The sequence below is a fragment of the Zeus faber genome (genome assembly GCF_960531495.2).
Source record: "Zeus faber genome assembly, chromosome: 12".
Lineage (NCBI taxonomy): Eukaryota > Metazoa > Chordata > Actinopteri > Zeiformes > Zeidae > Zeus > Zeus faber.
Window position 1 is genome coordinate 24,904,674 of NC_137196.1, and position 23,813 is coordinate 24,928,486.

General features: G+C 45.7%; 1 protein-coding gene across 1 annotated transcript in view; it reads right to left on the bottom strand.

Annotated features, from left to right (window-relative positions):
- Positions 1–12,124: 12,124 nt before the first annotated feature.
- LOC307237717 (leucine-rich repeat-containing protein 24-like) overlaps positions 12,125–23,813 on the bottom strand; it is a gene marked incomplete at both ends in the record, with an annotated part of 12,083 nt that continues 394 nt past the window's right edge. Inside the window, 4 exons of the mRNA XM_080010480.1 lie at positions 12,125–13,359; positions 14,193–14,361; positions 16,463–16,741; positions 17,940–18,114. Of these exons, the coding sequence (XP_079866606.1) occupies positions 12,125–13,359; positions 14,193–14,361; positions 16,463–16,741; positions 17,940–18,114 (1,858 nt within the window). The remainder of the gene's footprint in view (positions 13,360–14,192; positions 14,362–16,462; positions 16,742–17,939; positions 18,115–23,813) is intronic.

The following is a 23,813-nucleotide window of genomic DNA, read 5'->3' on the forward strand; positions in this document are numbered from 1 at the left end:
CACACACTATAGCATTCCATAATTACTGTAAATAGCTATGAGCTATTACAACCTACCCATAAGTAAATATGGGTCTGTTTGAGGTCTGTATTACTTTTTTTTTTAATAAATATATATTTTTTTAACCTGTGCTGTCAGCATGCTAGGCAAACAACAGACAGTATTTGTTCCATCTGGGACAGAGTTAGTCTGCAAGTGGAGTTCAACTCAGCCTGCAATGACACTCTTGATTCATTATTTAATCATCAAGAACTGCTGCAATAACTCTGTCCTGTGGACGACCTGTGGGGCGACAAGAGCACAGCTTTTTGGTTGTACAGAACCACCACCAACCCCCTCTTTGGAAAACCATTAATCGTGTTTGGGTTTATGAACAACTGATCACTACTCCAAGAGGGGGAGATTCACCTCGTGTGAGACAAGTAAACATAGAAGCAAACAACATTTACACAATAACATAAACATTGTGCGACACGTGTATTGGAAAACAGTTAATTAGGTCCAGGAAAACTAGAACTACAGCTGGTCACGTGGCCTCTTCCTGTCATAGTACATCTACAACCCACCCCCAAGTGAAGGCACACACGTAGCCGCAGGCACGGAACCCGGGCTGCGGGCGGCAGGCACGGACCCCAGCGCCCGGATCCAGCAGTACTGAGGTCAGTATTTCCAAACATATCAGCTCTGTCGAGTCAACTCCTCGAAATGTTACGAACAAATCTTCAGTAAATTCCCTGTTGATCGTCGCTTTTATTGCTTTCATCGATTGTAGTAAGCCGAGAGTGCTGGCGTCTTACAAAACTGTTGCTCGATTTAGTGACTTTCCTTTCTCTCCCCACTCGCGCCGAGCACCGAGGTCTCTAAAAATACAATCGCTGGTGTGTTGGCACTTCGATCCGTCTGGGCGAGCGGGAGAAGCACCTTTAAGTACCGTCATCAGCCTTCACCTCATATTCTCCCTCAGCCGTGAAAGGGAGGTGCACTGGAAAGTAGATAAAGGGTAGAATCTAATGTTATATCGAGATACGACTATCCTTGTCTCATTACGTACTGTCTCATAGATAATATCATGAATGTAGAAAATGTTAATACATAATAAATGTATATTTTTTAAATATGAAATATTTATATTAATACATTTTTTTTTCTACATGCAAAGATTAAATGCTAGTATCTCTCTCTCTCTCTCTCTCTCTCTCTCTCTCTCCAATAATTGTTTTCAAATGAATACATAGAAATATTCATTAAGAATAATGTGATTTTCCTGCTTAAAGTATCATTCCGTGACTTGGGACCAAAATCTGATATTTCCTTCATATATATTTTGATATTTATGTTTGATATCTTTTTTTTTCTGATACGTATTCGTTGTCCTTTAATGATATTATTTTAGCCATATTCATTTCTGCTCCACTTATTCAAGGTGCTTCACGACTTTAGCCGATGGCTAAAGTGAAAGAACTAAAAAAAAAAAAAACGCAGAAAAACGCCGCGGAAAATAAGCGGCCAGAGAGAGCGGATGGAGAGTGGCACGACCGCCTCGAACCCCCAAGTGCCCGGTCTGAGACGGCCGGCGGCAGACTGGGAATGAAATATTACAGACCTTTTGTCACTGCCCACAAAGGCCCCAGCGTGGGAGTTCTGTTTTCTATTATCACATTTTAAAAAAGGGTCAAAGAAATGCGGCAGCTTGAATATTGGAAATATAAAAAGCGGCCTCGAGCCTCGAGCCAAGGTCGCAGGAAGGTAGCGCCGCGTCTCGTACCGTGTGCACTATGCCCCCCAACCCCCACTGAAATCCAGAGCTTGTATGTTTGCAGGAAGGACATGCAACGTACCGTTTTTTTCTCCTCAAGTGAAGGTGATGAATCTTTAACCTTTTCCGTATCCAAGCGGACGGATGGAACGTCTTCATAGAGTTTCAGTTCCGAATCGTTTGTCACTATAAATAAATATATATATATATATATATATATATATATAATTTATTTTTTGCTCTTCTCTTCCGCCTCCCACATTGCCCACCACATTGTGCGGCTAAATTGAATGAAATTAAATGACATTAAAACAAAAAGCCTTATCCGCAACCCGGTGTAAAGAGAGCCAAACTCTGTTGAGTCTTGCTTCAATTTCCATGCCCCCAATTAGTAGATTATATTTAGCGGACCTTTTTCATTGAGCTACACATATTGCTTTTACTTCCGATTAGCGTGACTTTCTGAATTATTATTTTTGGAATCCAGTCCCAGCACCAAAATTGGTCTGCTCCGGCTGTGCAGTTTGCTGATAAAGTTGGATTGTCAGTTTAATTTCTAATTATATATGCATCCTGAGTATTTATATTTGTTATTTATAATTGATTAGTATTATTCAAATATATAATGATATAACATATTATAATGTAATTATAATATTTGTATTTTAATTGGCAATTCGTAATAAAAATTCTGCTGTCGCGGCCACTAAGTATTTCGATGTTGCCACTTTGCGCCAACCAAAAAAGAAAAACTCCAAAAACCAAAAAAGAAAATGTGTGCTATTATATATATATATATATATTAATATATATATTAATATATATTCTCTTGCATTTCATTTTAATAATTATGCTGTACAATACATTCTTGAGCATTCTTCATTAGTATTATTACTTAAATACTTCCACTGTTGGATTGGTTATTGTAGGCATGCATATTTCTTGGATTGAACTTACATTCTCCCGCTGGTGCTTGGTACTTTACACATCCTGGCCGGGCTGGGGCTACGCCTGAGTTTCCCCTTCGGAGGATCAATGAAGTACTATCTTATCTTATATGTAAATATATTCAGAGTTTCCGCCCCAGGAAGCGAGTTGACTTAACTTTCTGAGGGCGGTACCCACCTCCGAGACGCCGGAATAACCCGGAGGAAGCAGCAGGAGTTCAAATGAGGGTTGTTAAATTCTGATGATGATAATAACTATGGAGTGATTGAATGTTTAATGTTTAATTTGACAGGGATGGATGCTTTTTGCGCTCCAGCGGGTCCCGTCTGCGTGGATAGTTCGGCGAATGCTGACGTTTTTTTGTTTTTTTTCGATGTGGCCTTTCCGACTTTTCCGACGCTCCGGAAGACAAAGAGGAAGCGCCCGTTCTCTGTTCTCGCGCCGCCTTCTCGGCTTTTTCGGGATTCCTCGGACGCTGGCTCTCTTTCTTTTTCTTCGCTGCTACGCAAATAATTGGCCAACCATTGCACCCTGTTGCCCAAATCGACCCACATTGTTAGGTTCTTTAAATAACCCCCGACGGGAGTGCCATTAAAACCTCCTTTGTAGGAGTTTTACTGCTGGTTGCCGCATCCCAGTGCATTTACGAGCTCAAAATGGACGTGGTTGGGATTTTAAGGCTTAGATTCTTTGCTTTCTGAGAAATAATTTATTGATATAGCAGCATCTGTGACGGTGCCCTTGTAAATATTTAAGAACAGCATTAGGATGGCCTTTGTCCCCGTGCTAGGAAAATATCTAGAGAACATTAGTTTAATAGGGAATAATAAGGAAAACATCTTGTCAATTTGATCCATGTGATAAAAAATAATTATAAAAATTGGCAAAAGAACATTCAACGCCTGCCCGCCATTCAAAAGCTGGTGATGTCTTGGATGCCAACGTCTGACGGTTTCTGGCGATGAAAGGTTCGTCTCTTTTTGGAGATTTGGCTCTTCACGAGTGACAAAGATTTGTTTGACTTTTCCGACTCTTCTCCACTCTTGGTTCTTTTGATTCGGTTGATGTAAGCGAGTCGGAAGGGTCGGCTCGGCTCTCACCCCCGGTAATGGGATTCATCCGTTGCATCCCGTCAAAATGATTCATTTCGGCGTGCGTTCACCCCCATTTTCACGCAAATTCAAACACCCTGTCGCGGCGTTGTGCCGGCGAGTGGAAGGTTTTGGCTGCGGGGCTTGATGGTCGTCCACCACACGGCCTCTGTCGCCGACCTGGGGCTCTGGGCTGCCTCTGGATCCTGGCCCCCCCGTCCACGTGTCCGGCCGCGGTTTTACGGAGTCGCGAAAAACCCAGCGACCCCAGAAGCCCCCCCGAGTCGTTTCGGGAAGGTTTTGTTCGCGGCGTACGGATCCTCCAGATCCTCGCCGGCGACGGCCTCCGTCACCCACTTCCCCTCGGCTGCGACCGCCGACATGCCCTTTCAGCCCAAGTCCCACGAAGAGAACGACCTCGCGCACGAAACTCTAAGTGAAAGGGACGTGGGTGTTGATTTACCCCAAAAAGCCTCCCTGCGGGTGATGATCCGGGGCCTCGCCTTCTCAGTCTGAATATTTTAGGCTCTGCCTCTCGCAAAAAGCCCTCTTCCGTGTTCCCCCCGACAGAGCCCTTATGAAACACGCACTCGTCTCGCTCGCTGGTCAACGTCGAGGCCATTATTTGTCCTGAGCTGTGAGATAAAAAGACGTCTTGGGTTAATAAACGGCGTGGCCGTCAATTTCAGGACTCACCCCTCCACCTCCCCGTCGCACTCCGCCGCTCTGCATTTGTTTGTGACCCGATGGGACGCGAGGCGATGGCCGGCGTTCCCTGTTTGGTCCTAATTGTGGGAATTATCGAAAGGGCCTTGTTGGGAAGAGCCGTGATGAGAGCTGCTTTGATATCGCTTTAGGCAATGATTGCCAATGATTTCCATTGGTTGTGTTCCATCGTGCTGTTATATTTAAGACCAACGTCTTCGACCGCTGTCGGAGCACATTCAGAGGAGACGAGGCTCAGCAGCGGGGAAGGCAAGTTTGTTTATTTGGTGCACTTCCTACACAAGGGCAATGTGCATTTAAAGGTCAAATAAAGTAAATATTTACTGTAGTTATTGTAGTGTTTCATAGATAGATAGATGGATAGATGGATAGATAGATAGATAGATAGATAGATAGATAGATAGATAGATAGAGAGATGGATGGATGGATGGATGGATGGATGGATGGATGGATGGATGGATGGATGGATAGATAGATAGATAGATAGATAGATAGATAGATAGATAGATAGATAGATAGATAGATAGATAGATAGATAGATAGATGGATGGATGGATGGATAGAGAAATAGATGGATAGATGGATAGATAGATGGATGATGGATGGATGGATGGATGGATGGATAGATAGATAGATAGATAGAGGGGGTGGAGGCCTGGTGCTCCTCAAGAAGGCCCAGCAGAGGATGTACTTCCCGCGGCAGCTGAAGAAATTCAACCCGCCGTAGACTGTGATGGTGCACTTTTACACCGTCCCCGCTGAGTCCGTCTTCACCTCATCCATCACCATCCGGTTCGCCGCTGCCACCGCCAAGGACAAGGGCAGGCTGTCGTTTCTTCTGCCGGGAAGGTGATCGGCTGTGGGCGACCTTCCTTCCCTCCGGGAAGGAAGGTCGCCCGCCCGCCTCCCTCCAGACGCCACCTTTTATGAGAATCTGCCACCCGGCAAGGGCTCGTAACTAGGGTTGGGTACCGGAACCCGGTACCAACATGGCACCGCTTCCTATATGATGGCTATGTACCGGACCGAATCGCAACGCCGATTTCGTTGCCACTTACAGTAAAGGCTTGAGCTGTCGATTGACATGTTTGCCCTGTGGAGCACCAGAAATTGTATTTTCATCGTCATCGTGATATGAACATGCACATCGCAAAAGACTGAAAGGCGAGGAATGAGAAAAATATTTTCCACACGCGACATGCATTGTAATTGTTGTTGGGGGTGGAGGAAGATGAGGTTCATATGGACACAACTAATAATGAATGGGTAAGTCCAACTTATTAACGTTGCTACACTGTTGTTTCAGTAGTATTACAATGTTGTTATAGTGTAACAGTGTTGTTACAGTGTTATTACATTATTATTACAGTGTATTACAGTGTCATAATGTTACAGTATTATTACGTTGTTATTAAAATGTCGTTACAATTTTGTTAGTGTCGTTACACTGTTAGACTAGCGTCACATGAAGGGTTTTCAATGTTTACTGGAGACCCTCGTGCCTGAAATGTGATGAGTTCTGAAAGTTTACAGGAACCGATTCCATGTGACATTATTCTGTTTATTCTGTTTGTTTTGTCGCCGCGCTGAGTGGGTGGTCTGAAGGGCGGTGGACGTGCGTTTTCAATCCGTTGTTTGGTAAAAGAGACACTTTGTCGAGGGCAGCGGTCAAAGCGAGGCGGGTGGAGAACAACGAGCTATTTAGATAAACACCATGTCCATTATCATCACCAGAGCCTCGTGCTTTGCGTGGCAGCAAATCCTTCCATTTAGCTCCAGTTCAGCGGCAACGACCAGTTTCTGTTTTTTTGCCTTGTTTGTTTTTCATCCTTGACCATCTGCAGTGATTTAGCCCCAAAGGTGCGTTGGTGCAGGAACTTCGATTTTCTTTTTGTATCTATTATTTTATTTATTTCTTTTTGACAGAGTTGTAAGAGACTATTTTGCTTTGCTAAACCAGTAAAAAAAAAAATATATATATATATATATATATATATATATATATATATATATATATATATAAATTCAGTCCTCTCCATCAGCTCATTCTAGAAATCAGTTTCATCATGCACCAGGTTAAAAAGACAGTTTTCACAGTTTGAACTGGTCTAAAAAAGACAGTTTATACAGTTGAAACCAGGTTAAAAAACAGTTTTCACAGCTTGAACTGGTCTAAAAAGACAGTTTTCACAGTTGAAACAAGGTTAAAAAAACAGTTTTCAAAGTTGAAACTGGGTTAAAAAAACAATTTTCACAGTTTGAAATGGTTTAAAAAGACAGTTTTCACAGTTTAAACCGGGTGAAAAAGACAGTTTTCACAGTTAAAAAAGAGTTTACACGGTTTATCCCGCTTACACACCTTCAAATTGTACAACACAAATCTGTTAAACAATCCAAGTTTGTTTATAGCAGGGGTGCCCAATACATTGGTCGCGATCGACTGGTAGATCGCAGAGATAGTGCGGGTAGATCGCGCGCCTTAAAAAAATATATATATTTTTTTTAACCGATCTGACCAACAGATTGAAAATTGTCTGTCAGACTTTAAGAAACGGTTTCAAGACTTTGCTTTACTCGAGCCCATCGCCACCTTTATGTGCTCCCCATTTAGGGGATGGTAGCTCAGGCGGTAGAGCTGGTGGTCTAGTAATCTAAAGGTTGCTGGTTCGATCCCAGGCTCCTCCTGCTAGCATGCTGTAGTGTCCTTGAGCAAGACACTTAGCCCCTAATTGCTCCTGATGGCTGCGTCCATCGGCGTTTGAACAATTGTAAGTCGCTTTGGATAAAAGCGTCTGCTAAATGACTTAATGTAAAATGTAATTTAGGGAAGATATTGAGGTTGATTCACTCCAACACTGTTCCACCTGAACTGGTCTGCAGTGGAGGATGAGATGTTGACACTACAGGTTTACATTCAGCTGAAGCCCAGGGCTCATGGACAGTTTTGGAACTTACTCAGAGAGGAAAAGTACCCAAACATGAGGAAATGTGCTGCCTCCTTGACTACATTTTTTGGCTCCACTTAATTATGCGAGTCAGCCTTTTCCATATAATGTTTTCATGAAGATTATTAAGTGCAAATACCGTTCCACCATGACTGATGATCATTTGGAAGCCTGCTTGAGGCTGGCTACCAGCAGCTACTGTCCGGACTATGCAACCCCGGCCGCCTCCATTCAGTCAAGTCGTCAGAGTCAGGTAGTGACCAAAGATGTATTTAATTGTATTGTGCCGTTAGGGTTCTTGCAGTGATGCAAGGTACGCCAACATATATTGTAAATATAAAGTATACTCCGTATATATATAAATACATATATTTAGCATTTTTTTATGCAGGTAGATCATTTTGACCTGGTCATGTTAAAAGTAGCTCGCAAGCCGAAAAAGTGTGGGCACCCCTGGTTTATAGTATGTATTATTGCGTCTTTTTTAATATTAATATTATTTGATGTACTATATTTCCTCTTTTCACGTCAACAACGGTATTCCGACCTTCCTCCACACTCTGCTGTCTTTTCCTCCTCCCAGTCTGATGCATATTATCTATTCATGTCTCCCTCTTGTACTATTGAAGTTTTGGGATGAAGAAACGGCACCACTGCTGGCCCCCGTATACAGCGTTGCCATAATTTCAGAGACGGGCACGGGTCCTGCATTTTGTATTTGGCTCCACCTCATTACACACGCGGTGCTCCATGCGGTGCATGGCTTTTAATGAACCCACGGTGAACCCACAGTGTCCAATTTGATGCTACCGATCCGTAAATACGAAAAAAAACACCAGGCCTCCTTGGGAAATATGAAAATATATTCAAAAAAATGTTTATTTTCAAACTTCTTTTCTGGTAATAAAATGAAAAATAAAAAAACAACATCACAGACCACTGCTAGAAAGATTACATGAAATAAATCCTTCATTCCAAGATGTTTCAAATTTGACCTCATAGAAAAATCTCATTCCCCCCCCGTTCTGAGCCGGTGGATGGAAAAAAAGAACAAGAACAAAACACACACACACACACACAAGCACACACACACACACACACACACACACACACACACACACACACACACACACACACACACACACACACACACACACACACACACACACACACACACACACACACACACACACACACACACACACACACACACACACACACACACACACACACACTCTGACGGCTTGATGAGATCAAAGGCAGCCTTCAGTCTGAATGAGGGAAATGCACAAGGTCAGCAGCTCTGTTATGAGATACATTTTTTGTTTTTGTTCATTTTTTGTCCCGCAGTTGTGCTTTCTACGCCCGATTCCTCTACTTGTTTCCGATATGGGTGGATTTATACCTTATTTTTCATTATGGTTTGTTTTTTAATGTAATAGTGGGGAAGCTTATCATCTAGACCTTGCACAGATGTAGACTCCATCATGAATAAATGAAGATAGCCGGGAAAAAACAGACAAAGAAGGTGGAATGGAATTAGATTAAAAAAACATTTTATTCATTGTACATATGCTATGGAATATTTAAATGCTATGATTCCGCCCCGTATGGGAGGATGCTCTAAATCACTCAGATGGATTTCACACCACATCGTGTTTGTTTTGTTTATATTGTGTTTGTTTTTCTGTTTTTTTTTGCTTTTATTTCTTCGTTTTTTTGTGATGTCTGTTAACCTTGCTGACATCTGTCTGTTGTTATTTTCTGTACAAAAAGAAAAAACAAATTAAATGATTAGGATTGTAATTGCACCATATCCATTTGAGAGATCTTAGGGTATTTTGCAATTTTGCGAAAAGCTCCTGGATAAAAGATAATAATCATCTGAAATCTGTAACACCATTGTTTGAGAGGGAGAACCAATTTGAAAAAAACCCCAAAAAAACAGTTTGTTATTCGTCCAAAGCGTATTTATTAACCTCAATTAAACTCCGTCCTGTGTTGAAATCGCTCAAATCTTTAAGTTGTCCAATGGATTTTGGCCTCCTCCGTGGGACCCTCCCTCTAAGTACACTGTAAACAGCAAGATGCACTGATTCCCTTCTTCCTTCCCATTAACTTCATCAGCTGGAAAAAACAAGAGCCGCATGAGCGTGAAGGCAGAAAGGAGAAAAATAAATAGAGTCTGGGAGGGTATGTGAAGAATGGAACACATCCAAGGAGAACCCTGTCCGCCTGCCTACCTCTTCATACAACGACGTGGATGGTCTGGGATCCCCATGACAACCATTGTGAGCAGTTAAAAAAAACAAAACAACAAGAAATACCCTGACTGCTTTCATCTCTGTGCCAGGAAGGACACAATGTGAGAATATTATCACAATAATGGCACAGAAAGAAATCCATTTTCTTTTCCTTTTTTCATACCTTACCTTGCAGCTTACAAAATACCCGGGTGTCATGACGTCTTCACTGTGTCTTTTCAGCCGGCGCTGAGTGTGACATGGACGAGTGATTTGGATTTTGGAAAGGCACTTTGCCTGCTGCAGTTTTATTTTATTATTTTATTTTTTTACCTCTTGAGTTGATGGAGGCACGGCTGTTTGTGCTGGATTTCTTATCATGACGTGAGGAATAGCTGGGTTTAAAGTCCCCGCTTTACAAACCGTAAATCCATTCATTCCGATGCAGAGCCGGATCCCGCCCCGTAAAAAGCATTGATGTGCTGCTCCTCTGCTATGAGCCCCGCCTCCTGTGCAATAAGCCCCGCCTCCTCTGCGGTGTTGAATTTCCGCGTGCGTTAGAGGCTCGGGGATGCGTTCAAATTTTTCCAACTCATGCAGCAAGTTTTCGGTCCGACAGCACGACCAGAAGTTACATCAGTCAAGCTTTTTTATTGTAACTGGACTTACAACAAAGTCAATTCAACGTCAAAGAGCATATTTAAAATAGTGACGTAAGTTAAACTTAAACCTTGGATGTCACCATATTTACCATCAATAACTCTGGTTTCATGTAAGTGAATTGTTTATTTGTTATTTTTGCACTTTGCCAACACAATAAAAAGGGACTTTCTAAACTGTCTGTGGTGTGGGAGTGATCAGGGTGGCTGTACGCCTGTTGCTCGTCAGAGTAATCAACAAGCAACAGGTAAATCAACCATCCCCACACACACACACACACACACACACACACACACACACGGAGAGCCTCTGCCATGACAATGTTCCACCCACTCCTGCTTAGGGAAGATGATCAAAATAGTGAAAAAAAAACAAAAAACCCAGGACAATACAACCAGATGCACATTGTTTTGTTTTTTTTTGTCCTCTGCTCCTTGTGTCACGCCTAGTTTACATAGCTGTCAAAATAACATTTCCAGTAACATGACTGTTCCTTAATGTGGTTTCCTTCCCTTTTGGAAGAGATGAGACACGAAAGCTTGGCATATCGTTGACGTCTCCAAGTCAGAAGGTTTCATTCTGACCTTTGACACCCCCCCCCCCCCCCCCCGCCCCCTCTGTTTTCAAACCCCTGCTTTCTTTTAGATCCGCCATCTCGTCTGGCGTTTGACAGGTAAAACCAGAATGAGGCCTGTCATAGGACGGCAGGAAGCGAGACCTTCAATTTTGAGTTGACAACTCAGCACCCCAAGGAGCCACCCAGACACGCTGTTTTTAAAAATACATTTTATTAGTCAAAAGCCGGAAAAGACAAAATATGTTATGTTAGGAGACAGCGCCTCGGGTTGATATACACTGTTGTTAAGGTAACCTACCACACTGAACATTAGATTTAGTCAGACATGTGTAATGTGTATTCATTATTGCAATATTGATATTGAAATATATATTGCATAAAAATAAAGGAAAGGAAGTGCATGGGGAAAAAACAACACATTATTTTAACAGTGGTGATGATGATGATGGAATGATAAGAATGCACAAACAACAATGAAAAGCTGCTGCAATTTCAACTGGACCTATACACCCACCCACACATAACAATGGTTGCAGTGGGAACACCATAAAACACACTGGATTGGCTTGTCAGGGCAATTTCTAATATAATTTTTGGACATTTTCCAGAAAAACAAGAAAACACTCTGTCCTTGATAGTGACAGTCAGTTTCATAGCAAATTCCACAATACACTTAAAAGTACACAAAACATGAAATAACAAAATGCAACAAAAATAATCAATGTGCAAAAAATGTCTTTCTTCGTGAACATAATAAACCATATTCAGTAGTTTGCCTTTTATGAGTGTATCTGTATCTGTAGCTTTGGCTTTCGTTGAGGAGCCATTTTGACTGTCAAACCAACCCCTGGTGTTTGAAGCATTACCTCAATATTCGCGATAAAGTAATCAAATTCCTCTCTTACATTCCTCCCACACATTTCTTCATCTTAGTTCAATGACACTATCGGCTACATATATCTCTCCTGTGATACCAGTTACTCAAATTGCATGTCTAATACACCGTATAATTAAAACAACCTTGATGATTTCTCTTTCATATGTCTCTGCCTCGCACGCTGCACCAGAAAATATTATTTTAATCAATGGCGCCTCGGTGATTTCCTCCTTGCCGACCCCTTTATCAAGTTCATCAACATAGCGTTTCCTGAATGTGAGCGTTATATTAAAAAGCTCCTCAGCAGTGGATCTCGTAGGCAACCTGCGTCCCAAACAGGAGGCTCTGGGTCATGAAGAGGCTCTCCGGGTCCAGCGTCGGCGGCCCCTCGCCTCCCTCTGCCGGGCATCTGAGGGCGCCCGTGCCTCCGGACCTGGTGAGTGTCTGCACAATCTCGTGGTCCAGCAGAGCGTCCTTCATGCTCCCCTGGCAGTAGCTGCTCACCATGGGACAGGCGCTGGACATGTGGCCCAGGACGGGCTTGGAGCGGTTGAGTACATACATCTCGTGGCCGTGGTTGTCGCGGTACTCCTCCAGCTGGGCGAAGGTGGTGGGGCCGTCGGAGTAGTCGTTGACGTAGAGGATGCTCTCCTCCTTGCTGGTGATGTAGGAGCCGCTCTCCTCCTTGCGACGTTGCTGGTGGCGGCTGTAGATCATGATGACGAGCAGCAGAGCGGTGAGCGCCAGCAGGGAGATGCCCACCGCGATGGCCGTCTGCGTGGCGGGGCCCAGGGCGTTGAAGTCCATGCTCTCCTGCTCGTACAGCGGCTCCTGGCTGACATCCAGGACCTCCGGGTGGTAGTAGGAGTTGGACGAGGAGGACAAATGGGGGGGAGAGTTAAAACGAGGCCAGTGCTGCGATGAGGACGACATGTTGACGGCCAGGTGGAAGGTCACCCTGGCCATGCCCCCTGGGTTCCAGGCCTCGCACTCGTAGCGGCCGGCGTGGGCCACTGTGACGTTGCTGAGGAAGAGCATGCCGCTGCCCGTGTCCGGGTCGAAGCTGTCCCGCTCTCCACCCTCCTCCGTCCCGCGTACCAGCCCTCGAGCCCCTCCAGGACTCTTGCCATTCTCTTCTCTGCCAGAGGGATGGGCCGTCACTGGCCCCCCCACCCCTGATCTGAACATCTCCCCGTCGGGGCCCAGTTCCTGGACCAGGCCTCGTGGAGACACCTGGGCTTTGCCATGGGAGGACTTCCTCCAGGTGACCTGGGGCTGCGGGTAGCCCGAAGCCTGGCACGAGACACGGAGGCTTTCCCCCAGGCGCACCGTCAGGTGGCTGGGTTCCAGCTGCACCACAGGTGGAATGCAGACCAGGCTGTTGGCAGCCACCTCCACCAGGCTGAGGTGGGAGAGGCGAGGGGGCTCAGAGCACATCAGCCGCCTCTGTTCAGCGGAGCTGAGCAGGCGCTGGCCCTCTTCGTTGATCCAGGTTCTGAGCCAGCCCAGGGCACAATCACAGCGCCAGGGGTTGTCTGTAAGGGAAGGGACCACTGGACTGAAAACACCAGTTTGGAATTTAAAAACAGCAAGGCAACCAGGCTAAGAATGGCATTGCTTCGAGCTTGACATTCTTCAGATTTTAACATGTATTTATGCCTCGGAAATGCCTTTTTTGCATTGCTATTACAGTTCATCTCCAGACATGTAGGCATCTAGAGCTTGTAGAGAGCTGCACAGTGGCTGGCTTGCTTTCTGCTCAGGCACGCCATAGTAATAATGAATACTTTATAGAAGGAAAGTCACCCAAATAGAGCAATTTGAATAGGTCCCATCTGGGAAGGAATGGGAATTGGTCTATAGAAACTGCCGATTGGTCACAGATTGCACTACGTGACATTGCGCTTTGGAGCAGTGCATCCAATAATCATGGACCCCCTTCCACGACGGAACACTGAATGGGCTGAAAATTAATAGTGCTCTGGTGTTCCATGCTTTACTGATTGTGGTGCGTTTTGTGTCGTTGGAAAGAAAAAGCTTTTCCAGTCTGGAAATGAGTTTAGCGGAGCCATTGTTAATCTCCTTACATAACATGAGTTATTTTAACCCTAAAGCACGGCGTGATGGAAACTGCAGGGTTTCCGTCACTACTTCTCAAATTATGCTTTTCCTTCTCAAATTGATGCGTTCACTTTTCCTTCCTTGTCTTTCTACAAACCGCAAAACTTTAGTTTCATGAAAAAAAAAAAAATATATATATATATATATATTTATATATATATATATATATATATATATATTTATATTTATATATATATATATATATATATATATTTATTTATTTATTTATTTATTTTAAATTACACACCTGTGACTCTGAGAACCTGCAGGCTGACCAGAGCTTTTAGGGAAGCGGGGCCCAGAGTCCGGAGATGGTTCCTGCTCAAGTCCAGCAGGGCCAGGGAGGACAGACCAGACAGGGCCTGCTCCCCCAAAAACTCAACGCTGTTCTCCTGCAGGTGAAGCTCCTGGAGACGCTGTGATTTGGGGAAAACCGAAAAGTAGGAGGAGAAAGTAAGGAAAGTGGAAAGTTAAAAAAAGGCAGGAAATACAAAAGGGAAGAATGCTGAAGACCGGAGTCGGTGTTGTGGAATTCCATCGGCAGAAAACAGAGTCATTCCATTGCGTCCCAAAGGTTCTATTGTCTGGGAGAAAACCTTGCTGTTGAGCTATTCATCCTGTTTACGGCCGCCGGAACAGAAGAGACTCTGGAGCGCGTGGATTTTGTCTTGGGCGTCCTGAATTCCTAAAACGGATGCCTGGAGGAAATAGCCCAAAGCCCTGTGAGGTGGATGATTGGAACGGTCCAGGAGCGAATGGGCCGACTTGGCAACCTGCTCACCAAAAACATCCCGGAGCAGCATTACTTTGCTGGCTACACTCACCGGTGCGGCTTGCCTTCGACGGATTCAATAGAGCTATGCATGACAAATTAATCCATTTCCCTTAAAAATAGACAAGCTAGCTGAGTAACCTTTTGGCTACTGGCATGGGTCAAATTGCCGTATGCATCAGACCAGGCAGTGATTTCTACAACGTGGTGATCATGTTGTTTGTTTGAGAGACGTTGATCTGTAGAAAAGACACCAAATCATCAGCCACAGCTCTGTGATTATGCTTCACGTCCTCTGAGAAAGCTCGACAAATTCTAGCTCCAGTTATCGAAAATGTACTTGGACCTGTTTCCCAGCAACAGGAAACATCAACATCCTTGTGCCTATTCTGAATAAATATATGAATGCCAATTTGTTGTTTTAGTAGAGGCAAACAATTGGCAACTAATTACCCTCAATTTGACTTTGTAATACAATTTAAAAACTCAATTCCTAATTATTTTTTAAATAAACATTACCATTTTACCAACTGCCAATTAAATAACTTTGAGATTTTTTAATGACTGTGTTATAGTATTTAGTTAGTTATAGGGGCGGGGCAGAAACTCCGTCATGAATCGCGTGCAAACACGCCGGTGTCATCTGAAAAATCATCCGGATAAAAAAAACGCAGAAAGGCAATGGATGTTGAAAAAAAATCTGTCTAATCCTTACGAGACCGACTCAGCGTATAAATACAGGCTGCCAAAAAAGTGGGTGGATTATTGGATGAAAGCAAATAGCAAAAAAAAAAAAAGAGGCAAGCTTCACGGTGGAAAAATACTGACTAGGACTGTACAATATTAAGTTCTTTTAAGGGCAAAATGTCTGTATTGATCTCTTAACTACTGTTGTGTTGACGCCGTTGCACCAGACGGTCAAAGATGGTCGGAGGGCGATCCACATCACTGGTCACTGGAAGTGTCACCACGAGGTGTTATCATCGGGGTGGACCATCTGACCAGTCATTCACCGTCCCCAGGTAAGACAGCTTGACTCCAGAGAGGATGTCTTTGATGTGGTTTTGTCCCCCGCCGACCCGTGGGGTTTCAGACACTTTCACAGTGTGGGATTTTTGGCAAATCTTCCTACGGCATCACAGATGTGGGATTATTTTTTTATTTTATTTTATTTTTAGTTTGTTTACCTTCTTGTTTGTTTGTTTGTTTGTTGAGGGGTGAGGTTAAAGTGATTTTTTTTTCCTCAGTGAGAAGGTCAAAAGGCAGACAAAGACATGTTCACGTGCACGACATGTGCTCCTGGGTGCGTCAGCCGCCTCCTCTTGAGCTCAGTGAAGTTATTCTAACCCAGGCTGGAAGTTCATTCATTCAAGTAGGTAAAGGTGAATTTCCACCACAGCTTCCTTATAGTAGTATAATCAAGAAGCTGATTATAATCTTTCTTCTGCCGAACTTCAGAACCAAACAGAGTGTTTTGCCTGACCCAAAAGAGAGACCGCAAAGAGAAATGCAAATAGCAGAAAAATAAATAAAATTATAATAAACTGGATTTTGTATAGCACAATTTATACAGGAGAGTGCAACTCAAAGTGCTTCACAGAATATAAAACACACAAAAAAATACAAAGTACTGTAGCATACAAAGTGCATAAAGTTAAACATTGAAATAAAACTCATAAAAGAAAATAAAAATAAAAAAAAACAGAGAAATATTCTACTTTAAAATGTATTTGAGCTACTCCTACCTGCAGCCCCCGGAAGGTGTAGTCCTGGAGCCGGGTGATCTGGTTTCCCGCCAGGTAGAGGATCCGCAGGTGCTCCAGGCCCCGGAACACGTCCGGGGTGACCAGGTGGATGAGGTTCCCGTTGAGGGCCAGCTCCAGCAGGTCCCGCTGGTTGAGGAAGGCCCCGGGCTCCAGGGCCGAGATGCTGTTGTTCTGCAGGTAGAGGTAGTGCAGCCGGCCCAGGCGAGACAGGTCCTGGAGCCGGATCTGGACCACGGCGTTGTCCTGGAGGAAGATGGTCTGGGGTGGGGGAGAAAGGAGAAAATTGGATCGATTATTGCAACTGAAATCGTTGCACTTTTATGGATGACATATTGGGTGTGGGCTACATGACAAAATACGTAAAATGCAAATTGTTGATTTAATGAGCTCCATAAGTCCATTTTCAGACCTTGGCGCCGGCAAGGCTTTGAGGGTTCATCCTTGGCGGCGTTTTTATTCCAGTTTTCATTACAGTTAGTCAAGAACCCTTACTTTACCTTTGGGCTGGAGTCTACTCACCGGTCACACACATGTACTCTCAAATAAACTCCAATGAGACTCCGGGGGGAGTTCACTCCAAAGACCAGGATTGTCGGCGCACTTCTGTACGGCGCAGCACACGGCGCAGCCAGAGTGCCGGAGCGCCGGAGCGGTCGGGTCCAAGGTTTGCTATTAACGACATTCGCTGCTCGAAATGTCTGACTCGGGATTGCTTTGGGTGAAGCCATCCAGCAAACGGCAAAAATGGAACGGGAGCCAAGATAGCGAAATTGGCAACCGTTTGGTTGCGAGCGCACGGCGGGAGGTGGGGTGCAATCACATATCAGCAAAATCAAATGTAGGATTTTCTGTTTTTTATTTTTGCTTTTTCCTTGAGCTAAATCGTTCCCTGTTGCTTCATCAGAGCCCTGGGGTCAGTAAACAAGCCCCCGGATCTAAGGCAGTGAGTGATGTCTGAGTGATCGGGGCTGCCCTCCGTGGCTGGTGCCTTTTAATCCATAAAACATGACAGGCGGCTTGATTGGTAATAGCCTTCCCTTTGCCGATGTTTTCAAAGGGGGAAACTCTGGGTCCGGTGGGCAGAATTTGATTGGGTGAGTGAGAGCGGGTGACGGGGGTTAATGGAACAATTTATGCCGGACACGGTCTTCATTAACATTCATGAGCTGCGGTGCTGTTGTGGGGTCCGACCCCCAGGAGGGGGAAGAAGAAAATCAAAACTGTTATAGCGTTTAATTCTTTTTTTTCAACAAAGGACAACGCTGTCTAGGGGAGCGAATGATTACACACGGAACATGGCCGGCCTCGCCTGGGGCTTACATCAAAACAGCACCGCGGGTGAATTGATTGACTCTTTTTTGTTACGGGTTATTAGGATGGAACGGCTCAGGCACGTTGTGGAGCTGCCCTGACTTTTCGAGGGGCGGACCGAGCGGGCCCGGGCGGCCCGACCCACCTGGGTGGCCGAGGGGACGCCCTGGGGGATCTCCTTCAGCCCCAGGGAGCCGCACTCCACCGTGAGGCTGTAGCAGCGGCAGCCGGACGGGCAGCCCAGGGCCGGAGGGACGAGGGAGGCCAGGAGAGCCAGTGCCAGGCGAGAGAGCTCCGGGAGAACCATGGCGGCAGGAGGCCTGGGAAGATACGGAGATAAAGGAAACAGGTCCGTTAGTCCCTTTGGTGATGGCGAAACCTTTAAAAAAAAAAAAAGAAAAAAAAGAATTAATCTGCAATGAATCTCCAAATGTGCGGCGGGATTGACAGGAGCCTCTCCTCCGTGTGTGCCCTGTTTGCAGATGACTGTAAAATGACTTGGCGGGTGACGGGTGGGGAGGTTTGATAAGGGACCTCGCGGCGCAGGAAGGACATGAAAGCATCGCCTCATCCACACCTGTTTCCCATTCAAATGCGGCTCGTCGGGGGAGCTACACGGTGGCTTCCATTATGGGCTTCAATTAATTACAGAATGTGATAAAAGACGTGCCGGTTGCCTCAAGGACCTCGTTCCCTCCTTCTTTGCTCTTTTCAGCGCACGCACAAACACCGGCGCTCCCGCTTCCTCTCTTTTGCCTCCGCCTCTCGTGGACACACACACACACACACACACACACACACACACACACACACACACACACACAAACACACACACACACGTACACACGGTTTTAGTGACCCCTAATCCCCCCCTCTTCGCTGAATTCCTCCTTTCAGCAAGTCTCAAGGGGACAGTAACAGCCATCTCTAATCTGATCAAAAAAAAAAAAAGAAACCTCTGCGCCGGCTGCTCGCCGCACCTCACAACAATCTCTTCCTTTGATATAGCCTCTGGCACGAAGCTATTCATCCATGCACCTAATTATTTCCGTGCAGCCCGGGAGGTGTTTACTGTTCTGCCCGGCCATGGATATCAAAAAATGAGTTGAGACGGGCGTCCGGTGCTAGATGCAGGCGACAGCAGCGGCGGAGATGACACGGCGATAGGGCTTGATGTGTGACGTGTGGCGAAATGCCATGTGCTGTATTGCTTTATCACTCATCGTTCCGCTTCGATGGCGGCGGATGGATTTATTGGACGTCTATCGAATGTCGGTGCCCGGGCACAATTGATCCGATCTGAGATTTCGCTTTTTTAATTATGAAACGCTCAGTCAAAGACGGGCAGCGCGGGCGGCGCGGTGCCCCGTCGTGACGGCTCCACCCAGTCGGTAAAAAAACAAGGACTGACTCATCCGCAGTTAATCTGGTTGATACTCAGAACCGAGGAGTCTCCGGAGATTCCCGTTATAACAATTTCCCCAGCGAGTGCGCAGCCACCGGCTTCATGCGGTTCCTGCCGAAATTGAGTTTGGCCGAAATGTTCATTTACCTTCCTTCACCCTGGGAATGTGTGCGCACTTCTATCCCGAGCCAGTGAGCTGAACTGAATGCCCTATCACTGCTCAAACCACCAAAACAACACAACAGTGTTGTGTTGCATGGCGCAGAGCTCGGGTTAGAGTTGTGGTTGGGGTTCGGTTTGGGCACAGGGTTGGTTTTTAAATGGGGTCCACGTTGGGGCCGCTGCACAGGCAAAGGGTGAGTATATAAAGGTAAGCATAAGTCTTATTTGCATGAATTTTCTCTGTTCTTTCTTGGCAGGTGGATGGGACCGGCGTCCATGTCGGGCTCCTAGTTATCCTTAGGGTTGGGGTTAGGATCAGTGTCGACCCCAAAAAAGTTCCGTGGGTTGATTATTTAAAGCATTTTAACAGAGCGCAGAGCCGCAGGATCGTTGTTTCAGCTGCTGAGTCCACATCATGGACTAGAAAGGGGAAACCAGCCGGGCTTCCTTTTTTTTTTTTTTTTTTACATTGTAACCCCCCCCCCCCCCTCTCTCCCGGCGGGTTGGACAAAAAAATAAAACCCTTCGCGTCCTCCCGTCCTGAAACGCAGTTGCGCCTTTGATTAAATCGGAGGCCAAAAAGGGGTCGGTTTGGAGGTGGGCGAGTGACCTTGATCAAGGAGGGTGATCAACCGAGAGAGAGAGAGTCCACGGGATAACCACGAGAAGTCCGACAACCCCCCCCCCCCCACAAAACAAACCCAGTGAAAGTGAAGTCGAGGACGAGGTTTCTTTTGTCACCCTTAATATCCCCACAAGCCCCGGCTGTTTGTTTGCTCTTATAGCTCTTATAGTTCTGGAAGTCTCTGGAAGTCCTTTGTCATGCTGATGTGGGATTTCGACGCCGGAGCCAACTTGTGCATTTCAGCGGCAGTAATCCTCCGCGAGACGTGCATTAATCTGCACAATCAGACGCTCATTAGCTAAGCCGCTCTCAGCGTTTGAGTTTTTTATTTTTGTTTTTTTTCCATTTCCGTGCTCACGGAGGAGTTGTTTATTCGCGCGTCAGAAATGAGGTCACCCTCGTATCACTATTAACCCCAAGTGTGTGAAATTGTTTCAAGGGGCTTAATCTGAGGCATTAAACCCCCCCCCGAGCGTGATTCACATGGGGCCGGGGGTGGGGGGGGGGTTGGTAATGACAGGGGCCACGGAACATAATTCCACAAAGTCAATTCAAAAAATGTAATCTCATGGAATTGACAGTTGTGAGGCCCTGTCAAATACAACAACAGTGTACGGGCGTGGGCGGAGCTTCTTGAAAACGCCGACGTCAGCACCTCGTCCTGCACCCGGGAGCCGAGGGGCGACGGGCGACGGGTGAAGGGGCGACGGGCGACGGGCTTTGTTTATGTTCAGTCGGTGGCTGTCGGGTTTAATTACACGTTAATGAGTAATCAATCACACAGTAATCACGGAGCCGTGCGGAGGCAACACCTCTGAAATGACCTCGCAAAAGGGCATTTTGGACCCGATGGAACTGCCGGGGGACAGTGTGGAACAATACGTGCATTCCTAATGTTTTGTTTTACGACATATGATCGCCCCCACGCCAGGCGTGGTCACCTGAGCGCTTTAACTGGGTTTTGAGAGGTTTTCTAAAACACTGCCAGTGTGGATAGGGTTGTTTTTCACATCTTTTTTAAAAGAACATTTTCCCCGTACGTTCGGAAACCAGACGAACACGCCCGTGCACTATCGCTCTGGATTTGGATTTGGATTTGGATTTGGATTTGGATTTGAATTTGGATTGGAGCTTTTGGGGGGAATTGAGGATTCATCAGATGTTGCTTATCTGTGAGTTTTCCCAAAATGGCGTCTGTCCTCTCAATGTAGACATAGCAGCTTGTTTTCACCCCCCTCCAAAAAAAACAAAAAACCCCAAATCGCCGCCTTCAGAACAATCAGCGCTCGGCTCGTCTCGTGTCACGTAACTCATGGCATAGAAATTTGCGGCGGCGGAACGGTTTGTTTGTTGTGATTTTTCGGAGCGCTCGAGGCGGAAGCAAAGTTCACATCCCCGTGCCGCCGCCGGCGCTGCCGGAGCGTGCCGGCCTCAACGGTCGTCATGGCAACCGCGGTCGGTGAGGAAGGAAGGTCCTGGCAGTAGGGAAAGAAAGTTTCTTCCTCGAGGGTCCGTCCCCACGCACACACAGACACACACACACACACACACACACACACACACACACACACACACATACGCACACCAACAAACACCGCACCTCACATCAGGAATCATTCCAGTCATTTCCTGGTGAAGATTGGTGCGTAGTGGCAACGCAATGACCTGGAGGTAAATCACAAAATCAATTCCATCCCTCAACATCTGCCGATAACCTCCGTGACCACCACCACCTCTCTCTCTCCCTCTCTCTCTCTGTCTCTCTCCCTCCCTGCTGCTCCACTCTTCATCCTTCGCCACGTCTGAACTCTTTCTTTTCTCATCTCTCGTCCTTCTGCCCTGACTGGCAGGTGCTAAATCACTTGTCTCGGTACATTCCTTTGTCCTCAAATAGAGCGAGGCCACGACGCTGGGGCAGCACTGTGGCACAGTGGAGAGCCTCACACACACACACACACACACACACACACACACACACGAACACACACACTTCGTGCACGCTTATTTGCAGTGGATTGCAGGGAGCGGCTGCACGCGCGCGCGCACACACACACACACACACACACACACACACACACACACACACACACACACAGGGACATGCACACACACTCCACAGAAACCCCTTGAAATCAACAAATGCAATACACAGGGACACCAGACTGCACAACAAACGCACATATATTTTGCAAGCACTTTTTGGGCTTTTTCTGCGGTTTAGTGAAAGAAGCTTTTTTCACTTAATAAGCTCGCATTGATTCCCTTATTTCTTTATTTCTTTCCCGCTACAGCGCTGTCCGTTTGGGCTCGGCAGACATTGATTTCCACCACCAGAACATATGCAGAGTGAAGGGGGTTCTTGCTCTGTGTGTGTGGGAAGATGTTTTAAAAATACAATGGGAAGGAGATGTGAGGGATGTGGGAGAGAGGCTTGTGTGCAGGGTGAGGATGAGTCCCTGTGTGTGAGTGTGTGTGTGTGTGTGTGTGTGTGTGTGTGTGTGTGTGTGTGTGTGTGTGTGTGTGTGTGTGTGTGTGTGTGTGTGTGTGTGTGTGTGTGTGTGTGTGTGTGTGTGTGTGTGTGTAGCTCAGTACCATTGCCCACATTGGAAAAGAAGATTCCCTGGTCTGAAAGCCGGCGTCCTCTCCTCTCAGCGGCCTCAAGGACGGATCCAGCGCTGTAGACGCTCTGTCCAATATGGATGCCCTGTCCAATATGGAGGCCCGACGCCTTCGCCCTATACGTCTTTCTTCAACGGAATCGGCATTGACATAAAATGCCATGGAGCGTTTGTTTACGCATGACGGCCCCCACCCCCAAAATAAACACCACACACACATGGTGGTTCGTCTGTTCATAAGGCTTTGATATTGATGTTTCAACCCTCGCATAGGGAATTATCTGACAAGCATCCCTGTCTGCTCTTGTTGTGACAAAAGTGTTTGATCTGGTGTTGAAGACGGGAACGGAGACGGAGATTTCTAATACTGACACTTCCTGTTTCCTATGTTTGCCGGGTTTGGGTGGATGGAGCTTAGTGCTGTGGCAAGAAGGAAGTCTTGACGATGTCATCCCTAAGTTGTTATTATTAGGATATAATATGATGTGTGTGTATATATATATATAAATATACAGTGGTACCTCGACTTACGACTGTAATTGGTTCTATAAGAACCAAAGTATGTTAAAACAGTCGTATGTCGAAGCAATTTTTCCCATATGAACTATGAAATCATGAAGGGTGAAAATAAACAAAATACACAGCACAAACACAGTAAATATGAAAAGAATATCGATAAGCCACGAACTACGTGCACACACGATGTAGGTCGCCCACTGACTGACTGCTGACTGACAACTGACTGACTGCTGACTGACTGACTGCTGACTGACTGACTGACTGCTGACTGACTGACTGCTGACTGACTGACTGCTGACTGGCCGCCGATGCGCCAACTGCAAATTTCCACGCTCGTATCTTGGAGCAGTCGCTCGCAAGTCGATACAAATTTGCGCGACTATCGCTGCTCGTATCTCGGATTAGTCGTAAGTAGATGCAGTCGTAAGTCGAGGTACCACTGTATATATATATATATATATATATATATATATATATATATATATACATATATATATATACATACAGTTTATATATTTATGCCATTGTATTGGCTTTTCCCCTTTCCTTGAGTCCAGCTCTGTTAATAAGAACAACATAAAAAATTCAATGCCTTTCACTTTTTCAACCTCATCTGTCCAACTCTGACCTTTTTTTTCCACTTGTCAGCCATGAGTTTGTATTCATCTCCCCTTTCTCTCTCTCTCTCTC